Here is a 12,758-nt window from a genome sequence, read left to right as displayed (position 1 = left end):
ACAATACCAATTAATTCTAGATTAGTTTAGAAACGTATTACTGTAATATGTTTAAGAGTAACTAGCTAGTTAATTAACACCATCACTAACACAAAGTAAATAAAAAATAAACAAAATTCTTATTATTGTCTTTTCAAAATCCCCATCTTTCATGAACTTAACATCGTTACAACATAAGTTAATATCATCATCTTTTAATACCAAAAATCAAAATCACTAAACCCCATTTTCCTTCATGTTTATAAGTTTTATTATTTATTAATAATAATAAAGAAAGGAAATGACCTTATATATAGATATATATAAATATAAATATAGGAAGGATACTAAACACCTATTTGTTTCAACCCTTTTATCACTTCAATTTTTGATTCTTTGTTCAATGCTGGCTTTGATTCATTGATTTCCTTCTCCTTTCACCACCACACACGCACATAAACATACACATAACTTTCTTCTTCTTTTTAAAGAATCCCTTTTTTATTAAGTTCGGAATATATACAAATAAACCAACCCCCCCCCCCCCCCCCCCACCACATGTTTCAACCATTCAATTATAACCACAACTTCAATCCTTCCTCAATGGGTTGGGCATATTCGTCAATGGACAATGCCACAATGGGTGTAAAAGGTTGATGTTTCATAGATTTATAAACCATATTGTCAAAATTAGAGAATCTGGTTGGAAAAAATAACGTTGATGTTACATAATAATCTGGTTAAAGGTGTGAGTTGAAAATCAGGATGATAGAAAAGACTTGGCAGGCATACCCCGGAACCAATTCATCTCATCGGCCCGCTTTGCTAATTCGTGGACCAAGGGATGTAGGCCTAGGAAAACTTGAAAGAAAGAAGCAATACCGACGGTACCAACTAAACACAACATAACAAATAAAACCAAACAAAGACACTTAACTTAGCATAGGAGTCTATCTCCAGTAAGCATCGGAGTAGATCCCCACTAACAAAAGACAAACTCAACAGCCTAGCTTCGCTACAGAACTATGATCTACGACCACCCTCTCTCATCCGAAGCCATCGTAACATAACATATGTATCAACGATTCCAAAAAAAGAGAAAATTTGGCATAATAAAAAATTACTTGACAAACTCATGTTTTGTCATACAATGCTAGTTAGTAAATTAATGTATATAAGAAAATATATTATTGGGTGAGGGAGTGTTACTTGTATCACGGAATAATAAAATCTATCACAACTGAGCATAACATATTTGTACAGTATGCCGTGAAGTTTATATATTGTTGTATATTTACCCTTTCCTGTGGTGAATTTATCATTTTCCATTTCTCACATATGTGGATCTAGATTGGGTCATCAATGGTCTGTTAGTGATCCATATCTATTGTTTAAGTGTGCGCATGTATATAAAACAAAATTTGAATTGCAAATAATTAACTTAAATGTTTTGTATTCTTTAGATTACAATAACTTAAATTATTTTGAATGGTTGTATTACTAAACATTAAAACTTAATAAGTTTGCAATAAGAGTATCTTGAATCCTTTGGAACAGAAATAAATGGAATAAAACTGATGTAGGAGCCATGAGTCCATGACCCGACCCAACTAAAAATGCGGTTTAATATATAATCTTTTTATTTGTTTATTTTTTATATCTTATAAGTATCTTTTAATTTTATTAGATAATTATAGATTGATTTGTTTTCTATTAGAATGAGGTTAGGATTAGTATAAAATAGGGATTTTAATTATTGTAATATGCAGTTGAATATTTTAGTTTATAAGAAAATTGAAGTTTTATAACGAAAAATCCTTTATGGTTTTTGTCTTTGATTAATCAAGTATTCATGAGCCATTTGATTGTGTTTCTAACTGCATCAAAAAATGTTTTGGATGAATGTTGAATCCTTTTCCAATGAAAATAAATGAAAGAAAATGGATTATTTTGAATCTTAACTAGGATTAATGTTTTAAAGTTGAGTATTTTTAGTTTTGAACTTACATTTACGTTTTGAGTTAGCATTAAAAGGAACGAGAGTTTGTGATTGCGTGGGAAAGTAAGCATGAATAATCTTGGTAGTCGTTTCATAATTCCCACCATTGTAGTTTATTTTGAATGGTCTTTAAGCCTTGAAAAGAAAAAAGAGATATGGTTTATGTTAAAAGACTTCAAAAAAGCCCTCAATTAGTCCTTAACTGTGTAGCACCGAAACGGATACGGTAAAAGGACGCGGGAACGATATGAAAGTGGGGAACGACAAAACTAAAAAAATTAGGATATGGGTACGGCAAAGATACGCCACTAAATAAATATAAATATTTTGATTTTATATAGAGAGAGCCTTGAGACTTGAGAAATTATGTATAATTATATATGTATAATTTTATAATATATGTTTGATGGTGACCAATGATCACGGATTAAATTTTTACTAATCAATTTTTGAATAGAAAAAGCCTAGTGGTGATCACAATGGTATAATGTAGTTGGTTTGTGTTTGAGGGTATGCATAGTAGCAAGATGGCATTCATTTTTGTAATAGAAAAGACTCATTGAAACCCTAATATTAATTAGATATGGTATGGAAGCTTCACGAAAACGTTTCGGTATACATGGAAACTTCAAGGAAATGTTTCGTACGAGTTTCCGTTCCCTTGGAGTTTCCGAAACGGGTACGCCGACTTGTTTGGAGTTTCGGTGCATCATAGGTCCTTAATCCAATATATTCTAAAGGTGAGTTGAAACTGTAGAAGTTTTGTGGTTATATTTGAATGCATGAAACATGAAGGGGGTTATGTGTACATATTCTATTCTTAAATGAACAGGAGAATCTATCTTATAATTGTACTATTGTAGTGTGTTAATTATGTGTGGTGGTGAAAGACTTCAAGAGGAGGAGAAGGAAATCATCCCAACATTGATAGAAGGTAATCTCCTTTTCTTTAGTATTATATATTATATTATTATTACTCGTAAAGCTTATAGAAAAGGGCAAGTGGTTAGTGATTTTGATATTAAAAGACGATGTTGAGTTCATGAAATATATGTTACATTTTTGTTTGAGTTATTAAAAATAGAGTTAAGATTTTTATGATAAAATGGATGACTTAAAAGTTATTTGAATTGAGCTTAAGCATGTCAAAAAGATGTAGGTTGTGAATATTGAATAATGTACGGAGTTGATTTGAGGAGATGTTTGTTAACACACGTTTTTTGGATAGCCTTAGTGCAGAAAAACTGCCATTTTAGAACGGTCGATCGTAAAACACATATAATAGCTCCGATTTTTATGGCCGAAATTTTTAGCTAGAATCAAGAAGAAAGAGTGACATTGACTTTGCATGTTAGTCTTCATAGATATATAATCTTAACAATCTTAATTTATATATGTTTGTAGATAAATCACAGGGTTTTTAACGTTCAATATATACTATTTCAGTCACGAGTTAGAGAAAAAAGAAAAGAACTCTACAAATTCCAAACCTTTCAATGGCATCTGCATTGTCATATTCTCAATCTTTGGCGCCCGCTTCTTATGATGTATTTCTAAGCTTTAGAGGAGAAGATACCCGCAAGACCTTTGTAGATCATCTCTATTCCGCCCTTGTACAACGACTAATCCACACATATAAAGATGATGAAACACTTCCCCGGGGTGTATCCATCGGTCCATCCCTCTTAAAGGCTATCAAACAATCACGTATAGCTGTTATAATATTCTCCAAAAACTATGCGGATTCTTCTTGGTGCTTGGATGAACTTGAGTATATCATGAAATGCATACATGAGACCGGGCTCATTGTTATGCCCGTATTCTATGACGTGGACCCATCTGAAGTAGAAAATCAAAAGGGAGATTTTGGAAATGGATTTGCTAAGCAAAAGGCAAACAACATCAGTAAAATTGAATCATGGAGAAAAGCACTTGTTGATGCATGTAACCTTTCTGGATGGGAACCCAAAAACGTTGCTAACGGGTAACTTTCTTCTATAAGTTTCTTATATATGTTTGAGGTGTTTAGCTAGACAGCCATATATGTTTTCAATATGAATTAGTTTGTAGAATTCCATTAGCCAATAATGTTTCTAGCGAGAATTTATGACAATTATTATATGTAGGGATTATATTTTATTAACAAGTCTAAGAATTGTGTACAGATCTCCGCCATATGTAGGGATTATACTTTGTGAATGTGAGTAGACGCTAATTATGCATATGTATATCCAATGTGCAGGCATGAATCAAAAGTCATAAAAGAAATCGCAGATAAGATTTTTGATAGACTGTTTCCCTCTAATCCAAATATTGATGATGGGCAGCTTGTTGGAATGAGGACTAGATTGCAAGAAATAATAGCACAATTAGAGATGGGTTTAGGTGATGTACAGATGGTTGGAATATGGGGGGTTGGTGGCAGTGGCAAGACTACTCTTGCAAATTCTGTTTATACGGAAATCTCTCATAAGTTTGAGGGTAGCTGCATTGTGGAAAATATTCGAGAGGATTCAATAAAAAATGGTTTAAAAAAATTGCAAGAAGACATTTTATCATCTATTTTAAATATAAAGGTGGTAGTATCCAGTATTATAGAAGGAAAAAACAAGATAAAAACTATGTTATGTCGTAGAAAAGTGTTGATATTCCTTGATGATGTTGATAAACTCGAGCAATTACAAACATTAGCTGGATCACATAAATGGTTTGGAGGTGGGAGTCGAATAATAATCACAACTAGAGATGAGCATTTGCTAAGAGCCCACAAGGTTAACCAGGTTTGTCCTGTGAGATTATTATCAGATGATGAGGCTAGTCAGCTTTTCAAAATACATGCATATAATGAAAATAACCTAGTAAAAGGTTATGAGAAGCTCTCATTGCGTGTGGTTTCCTATGCTTCCGGGCTTCCATTAGCCGTTAGAGTTTTAGGTAGTTTTCTATGTGACAAAGATGAGACGGAGTGGATGAGCGCATTGGATAGATTGAAAGACATTCCCCAAAAGGAAATTGTGGAGACGCTCAAAATTAGCTATGATGGACTTGACATTGTGGAAAAAGAGTTATTCTTGGACATTGCATGTTTTTTCAGGTTTTATACCACCAAATATGCAATGGAGATGCTTGAAGCATTTGGGTATCACCCTTGTATAGGTATAAAGATTTTAAGAGAAAAAGCTCTCGTAACTATTGGTAGGAATGGTATGCTTGATATGCACGATCTAATTCAAGAAATGGGACACTTCATTGTCAGAAGTGAAAATCCTGACAATCCTGAAAAACATAGCAGAGTTTGGAAACATGAAGAAATCAGTAACATGTGTTCTCGTGGCACAATAATGGTATAGTACTAAGCTTACTAGTCTTTTAAACTATATATTATATGTGCACTGAATACTGCAAACATGTAATTTTTTAAAGATATATTCTAACTAAGCGCGCACATTTTTTCCCTTTATTATTACAGGAAAATGACAAAATTGAAGCAATAGAATATATTTGTGATCATGACTATGATCATGACCATGATCATTCATCATGCTTGTGTATGATTGTTTCAAACATGAAACGACTAAGGTGGCTTAAGGTGAATATAATGGATGACAAGTTTGATGGAGGGCCTAGTTTTCTTTCAAATGATTTAAAGTATATTCATTGGTGGAACTATCCTACAAGTCCATTTCCGGACAGTTTTCAACCGGTGAAGCTGGTTGTTATAAAATTGGATTGCAGTTTGCAAAAAGAACTTTGGATGGGTTACAAGGTAACTTAATAGTTCACTTCTTTAACATATACTCCCTTCCTTAATAATTGTCCAATATACCATTTTGTGTTGTCTGAAAGTTATTCTTTACGTCTACATATGGATGGAGATACATATAGTTTAAGGCGAAGGGAGTACATATTTGGATCATTAAGCCTTGTCTCATTTTGGCAGCTGTAACACTATATCTTAGATGTATAAATAGAACCCCCAACTTGTTAGATCTAACATTGGTGTAGTTTAACAATTCAACTATATAACAATTGAGCATAGCTTATGTGGTAACCACATCCGCAAAATACTTGAGCCCACTTGAGGGACTTTTGGGAATAAGAGGTCTTGGGTTCAAGACTTGCTTCCAGGGTGCCCCACCGTGTCGAGGGAGTTACATACGTTCACAATGACCGATGTCAAAAAGGTTAATTGGGGTCAAGGGTGTCCCCGTCAATCTACACCATTTAGAAACATTTAGCTAGACTATGTAAGACAACAAGCGAGTTACGCATCTTGTTATATATTTAATATCTAAGTTTGGCAATTCTGAACCAAAAAGTTGTTTCCTTAGCAGTTTAGAGATCAAGTGAGCTGATTATATAAGTATCCAATGAAGTTTTAGAGAGAATATGAATATTTGATTAGATATCAAGTTATTTTTTATAATTATATACTATTTTACTACACTTCCATGCATATTGCAAAATCTTTTCGTAATTGAATCCAGTTAGGCTACTAAATATTAAAAGGTTAAGGAGGAACCCTGCCCGTTACCACATTAGATACCTATAACGACCTCCTTGTAAGGTTGTTCATGCCGGCTAAATAGTAAATACCTCCATTTAATTCCTACATGATCTAAACAAGCATCATTTAAGTGTTTCAATGTGGGCCTTAAGCTTCATTGGTAATGGGTGGATGGATTGGTTGAGGCTATATTTGCTTTCAAAGGAAATGGAATCTTTAATATTCCATTTTTCATGAGGGAGATGATTGTGGAGGAGGCGTATGAAGATGGGATGTCGGCTGGTTTGATTTATTGAAGGGGTGGATAAGTGATAGTTTGAGGTGTGGTGCGGTCGACGGTGGACTATTTGCATTGGTCAAAGGTGGGAGCAGATGTAGGATTTGTATTAGACTGACGGGAGAGGCTACGGGTTGGTTGGGATATTGTGGTAGTTGAAGATTGCACTTTATTGTGAAGAACAATGGAATCTTTGGGGTAAGAGGAAATATAAGGGTTAGGAGATGGTTGAGTTGACTTGTCGGCAAGTGGATTAGAAAAGGGAAAAGTGGTTTCCTCAAGCCGTACATGACGCGCAACATAATGCGTCGTCAAAACACGGATATCGATGATGAGAGGTGATGTACCCGAGGAATATACACAATGTATATTGAATAAGCATTTTATGTGGATTATAAGGACGGGGATGAGGAAAGCATTGAGAACCGAAAGAAAAAGAGAAATCAGATTTGTGTTTTAATAAGTGTTTGAAATGAGAAATGGTGGAATTGGCACGAGAGGGCATTCGATTGATTAGGTTGACTATAATTTTAAAGGCATAATGCCAAACCAATGGGGAAAAATAGATTGTGATATTATTGTTAAACCTGATTTAACAACGTAAGGGTGATGTCTCTCCATTACACCGTTTTGTTCACTAGTGTGAGGGAAATAGAGACAAAGAATAATGCCAATGGAGGTAAAAGAGGATAAAAGGTTTCCAAAGTTTTGCAAATACTTCAGATTATCGTTTTAACGGAAACCACCATATAAATTTTGAAAGACGGTCAACAAGCAATAGGAAATGGTTATGACCATCAAACAAGGTCACAGGAGGGGCCCCTCAAACATCACAAAATTACGTCCAAAACACGAGTCCTTATATAATCAGAAAACATTGAATTAAGTTTGGAAGATTTTCCAACCGAATTGATATTACAATGCGAATCAAAGTTCTATAGGTAACTCATATTTAAAAAGTGTTGGATATTTTGGTGTAATTGGATTAATTAATGACCAATATAAATCATAATAAATATCTTGTAAGTCTGATGGTGCGGGGTGCAAGCTTATTTGAATTTATTATGATTTTAGGGGAGAAGCCTAATAACGGGGTTCAGGGGCGCTGCCCCTGGTAGCGGGGTCCAAGGGGCTCGCTGGGTCGAGCTGTATTACAAAGTTCACTTCCGGATTTATAATTTTTAATTCCTGAAGGACTAAATTTGGCAATTGTAAGTTGAAAACTGCCTAAAGGTAGTTTCCAAGCCCTATGTCGATATATGCATATTCCCTGGATATTGGTTTCTCTCTTGGTTCGAAACTCTCACAAAAACACACACTTTCGTTCTTTAATCCTCTGAATTGTATCCGATCAATTCATTTGGGGTGAACCACCAAATAGATTTGATCTGAAAGTGTTATACACGCCTTTTAGAACATCCAAGTATTGTTCGTTTTCTGTATTTTCCCCAACAGAAAGCACAATCTTGAATAGTTAGGAATGTGAATGTCCCAATCGTTGATGTGAAATGGTGGTTGTAACACGAGTTATGGAAAAAAAAACCTATGGAAATTGAATGATTCATTGGAAGTCATTTTGAGTAAAGTCCACCGTTATTTGGACTCGTGAGTAGGGTAATGTGTGTAGACTTGTGCTTTACAGGAAATATAAGTTGCATGAAATTCAAAATAAACATGATTACTTGACAAAATTTTTGTACAAAGAGAAGATGTGTACATTAAGAATGTTGTTTAGGTAAAAAGTTTTGTTAGAGGAGTAAATTTGTGAGGAACTAATATGTAAAATGGGGAGGGCCTTACCACTACCAACATGTAAATTATCATTACCATTATAAGGCTCGGTAGAGTCGAAACCAAAGCCTGACACATTCGGTGCAACATGGCTATTGGAACCCGTGTCTGAAAGCCAAGAGGTAGACGACTTCTGCGAGCAAAGGTCCACATAATTAGCAGACAGTTGTGTCCAGAAGGTACACGAGTCCATATTTTTGATATGTCATGTGTGCAACCCTGCACCTGTTACAAGTTCCATCACGGTGTTTTGGTTAGAAACCCAACTAAACAGACTTTGAATGCGGTTAGATCCCCCTTGATTGCGGTTGTAGTTTGATGTGTCCACGACCGCCCACGGGAACAAGAGCCGCCACGGCTGTAGTGGGACTGCCCAGACGCGTTCAGAAGGCTGGGGTGCTGCCCATGAATCTCATGAGTTACAATTGATAGCCAAGCTTGGCCATTAGTCGGTGAATAGCTTGGACCATGTCATAAATTCATATGGAACATAAGACGAGCTGTCTCTTGTGGCAGCCGTGAAAGCCTGAACGGGTGGGATGTCATTGTCTGGTTTATGAATTACAAAGTCATGGTCGGCAAGGGGACTAGGATGTTCAGTGAAAACAGCCGTGAATTGTCTACCAAGGAAGCCTTGTTTGACTCCATTGTATTCCTCACAAGGACGTGCAACGACTAGCATAACCAGATCTTTCTCAGGCATAGGCTGCCCAATAGTAATAGTTGCCGTGTGTCACCTTGATGTAATTAATTCCCTTTCCAAAACATGGTGGACCCTCTGATAAATGATGCCACATGCCTATGCCCATTTTTGTTACATCGGCATCACTATGCCTATTTCTTTTGCCAATTCCCCATGGCAAAAGTTCCTAAAAGCAAGGGGTGGAGATGCCACATGCTGATACCTGTCCATGCCTCCATGACAGTCATACTCTTCTCCATTATACGATATTTGTACAAATCACCAGCAAGCAACTTAAAAATATGGGCCATACTAATAGTAAGAATCTAGGAAAAGGTAAAAATGGTTTGGGATCTTATCATCTTAATGTGTCTTTTCATGGTGTTCTGGCTTCCTATGCTCAATGATTGAGCCTCAGTCTGCTTCTTTTGTGATTCTTTACCGCAAGTATGTCTAGGAGATGTAAAGTATTCATTTATGCCATTTTTGTATAATACTAACTGTAATTTATATGTGTATTAATTTGTAGCATTTACCTCATTTGAAAGTGCTTGTACTCCGTATGATGAAAAACCTGCTCAGCACACCAGACTTCAAGGGACTACCTTGTCTTCAAACATTTATTCTTCATGACAGTTTCAAGTTAGAAGAGATCCACCCATCACTTGGAAATCATACAAGTATTGAATACATACAAGTATCACAGTGTAACAGGCTTCGTCTGTTTCCAACAATTGTCCAAATGGGAAAACTCAAAACTCTCAAAATAAAGGAGTGTCCTGCGATTTCTGAGTTCCCAAAGATCCAAGCAAACATGGAAAGCTTAGTGAAGTTGTCTTTGGAAGGGATTGGGATTGAAGTTCTACCTTCATCAATTGGAGAATGTTGTACCAACCTTATTTCATTGAAAGTGTGTGGTTGTTCTGAACTAAAGAGCATTGAATTCAACTTGGATGCCTTAAAACATCTAAGTGTGTTCAAATGTCGTCATTTTTGTAGGATTAGTATGTTGATGTTCCATCACTTTCCACGTAGCTTAAGAAAGTTGGATCTCAGTGATTTAGATTTCAGAGATGGAGAAATTCCATCAGATATTGGTGAGTTATCCAACTTACAAGAGCTTTATCTAAGCAGGAATGAATTTACACGGATAGATTTCAGCCTCTCACGACTTACTCAGCTCAAACTCCTCAACTTGATGGAATGCACACGGCTTGTAGAATTGCCCAAGCTCCCATCGAGTTTAGCTATTCTCCGAGCAGGCTATTGCAAATCGGTTACAACTTTTGGAGATTGCTACAAAGAATGTAAAAGGTTACGTCTAGTCTCACTAATGTACGGGAGTGTTGTAAATGATGGTGACAGACTACTAGAATTCATGCTTCAGGTAGATCTCTTTCTGATTTTTTACTTTTATTGATCTCTCTATATATAGAAAATTCTTATGATAATGTTATAAATTAGTAAAAATGTTTTTCATTAATTAGGAAAATGCTATTGAAGATCACTCTATGCTTCTTGAACTGCGAGGCGTTGAGATTCCAAAGGGGTTTATACCCCGTCTTTGTTATGGAATTAGATGTACATTGCAACTTCCAAATAACTGGTCTGACGACTTTTGCGGATTCCTAATATGTGCTGTTTTCACACGTGGATACCGCCACGAACCTGTAAAGATAAGTATGAGACAACCAATGAGCGAGGGTATGGATTCTCGAGAAAACGATGGGGTTTGGGAGGAAGGTATGCAAGATACTTTTACATGGGTGGGGTATATTACATTTAGTTCTTTGAAACACACTTCTTGGTGGGATCATACATACAACACCCTTTCCTTTTCCATTGATGAAGATAGGTACAAATTTTGTAGCGGGTTTGGCGTTAGGCTCGTTTCCAGGAATATCAGAGATGGTCGTCTAAGAGAAACATTAACAAATTCTTCTGAACTTTCAGATTATAAACCTAAGTTCATGATTCTACATGACTCGGCATATGCTTTAGAGATTTCTCTTGGCAAGTGGGGTCCATGAACTCATTTGGGTTCTCCTACCACTCGATTTTGAAGGATAATTATCTCCTTTGATTTGATTCTCTGTTCTGTTTCTCATGTAAGAGATTGAAAGTAAATATATTATAATTGGTTCATTTGAAAATGATTATATGTGATATGATAATGAAAATATATTATATTTTATACTGTTTAAGGTCTAAGATATCAAACTTTTTGGTTTGTACACAGTTGCGAGAACAGATGATGAAATGTTACGCATTACCGGATTTTTGCTGAATTCCGGTCATAAATACCATACAAGATATGAAAGTTGGGTGGGTATATAACATGAAACAATTGTATACAAACTAAAAAGTATGTCGGCATTTCATATAGCTTAAACCATGTTATATACAGTATTTAATAAATATATAAAACATCTACAATTCACACACGATGATAAATACCCGCATAACACCTTTGCTTTTCCAAATACTTTATAAAGTTTTCTACATACTTTTTGTGTAGTTTCTTGTCACCAAAGATTCGACTCCAAGCCAAACTACTCTTCACGTTCCACTTAGCTTCATGTTTGCGGTAGCATAAAGCCATAAAGCCATGTTTGCGGTAACTCTAAAAGTTTTGTGGTTATATTGGAATGGATGAAACATGAGGGGCTTATGTGTACATATTTCCAAATTTAATAAATTTCAGATTTTAACATATAGAAATAAAAAAAAGGGGATTCTCTGAAAAAGAAAGAAAAGAAGAAAGTGTGTAGTGTGTATGGTGAAGGAAGGAGGAGAAGGAAATCAAGCCAACATCTGATATAAGCAAAAAACTCCAAGTGTTAAAGTGTTTAATATCCTATAATTATATACAGTATTGGACCTGGGTTTTCTGATGCTCAAGACAATACACTTAAAATTTGCCCTTACCAAAGTTTTGGTAGGCAAACAACCAATATAAAAGGTTAATTTATAACATTACCAAGTTAGGAGACTCATTTATACGTATCTTACAAAGTTATAAGTTGCAAATGTAAAATCCGAATTAAAAGTAGTTTTGCATTACGAGTCATTTAAAATGATCAATGATGTCTACCTTACACTTTTAATTTGCTCTAAAGCAATTTTATAATATAAAAACCAAATAATAAAGTAACAAAATGCTACTTTTTTATTTTATGCATAACATATATTATTATTTTAAAAACAAAAGAAGAGTTAAATACATGGTTGAAAGTTAAATCGAGTAAAAATGTAAAAAAAAATTATTTTTCAATGAATTTATTAAAAAAAAATTAAAATGCTTCATTTAAATAGTCAGCGGCTTAATAACAAATGGAACAAAATATAATTTTCAAGTATCAAATTTCTTTTGACCTTCTCGATAATACTAACTTGTATGTCTTATTTGAGCTTGAGATATAATAAGATAAATATATATGTAAAGGGTCTAAACGTAACATTAAGTCATTCCAAAGGACATAAAAGAAAATGAGTAAAGAAAGTTAAAAAGGGGCACTGACGC

The 12,758-nt window shown here is 34.9% G+C and overlaps 1 protein-coding gene across 1 annotated transcript; it reads left to right on the top strand.

Moving 5' to 3' along the window:
• Window positions 1–2,844: 2,844 nt before the first annotated feature.
• Window positions 2,845–11,388, top strand: LOC122605584 (disease resistance protein Roq1-like). Its single transcript, XM_043778545.1, has 6 exons — window positions 2,845–2,912; window positions 3,425–3,962; window positions 4,221–5,322; window positions 5,448–5,744; window positions 9,765–10,622; window positions 10,723–11,388. The coding sequence occupies exons 2-6, from the start codon at window positions 3,475–3,477 to the stop codon at window positions 11,263–11,265; spliced, it is 3,288 nt and encodes a 1,095-aa protein (XP_043634480.1). The 5' UTR covers window positions 2,845–2,912; window positions 3,425–3,474; the 3' UTR covers window positions 11,266–11,388.
• The last annotated feature ends 1,370 nt before the right edge of the window (window positions 11,389–12,758 follow it).

This window comes from Erigeron canadensis, chromosome 6 (assembly GCF_010389155.1).
Source record: "Erigeron canadensis isolate Cc75 chromosome 6, C_canadensis_v1, whole genome shotgun sequence".
NCBI classification, from domain to species: domain Eukaryota; kingdom Viridiplantae; phylum Streptophyta; class Magnoliopsida; order Asterales; family Asteraceae; genus Erigeron; species Erigeron canadensis.
This window is presented reverse-complemented; position numbering and strand designations above follow the sequence as displayed.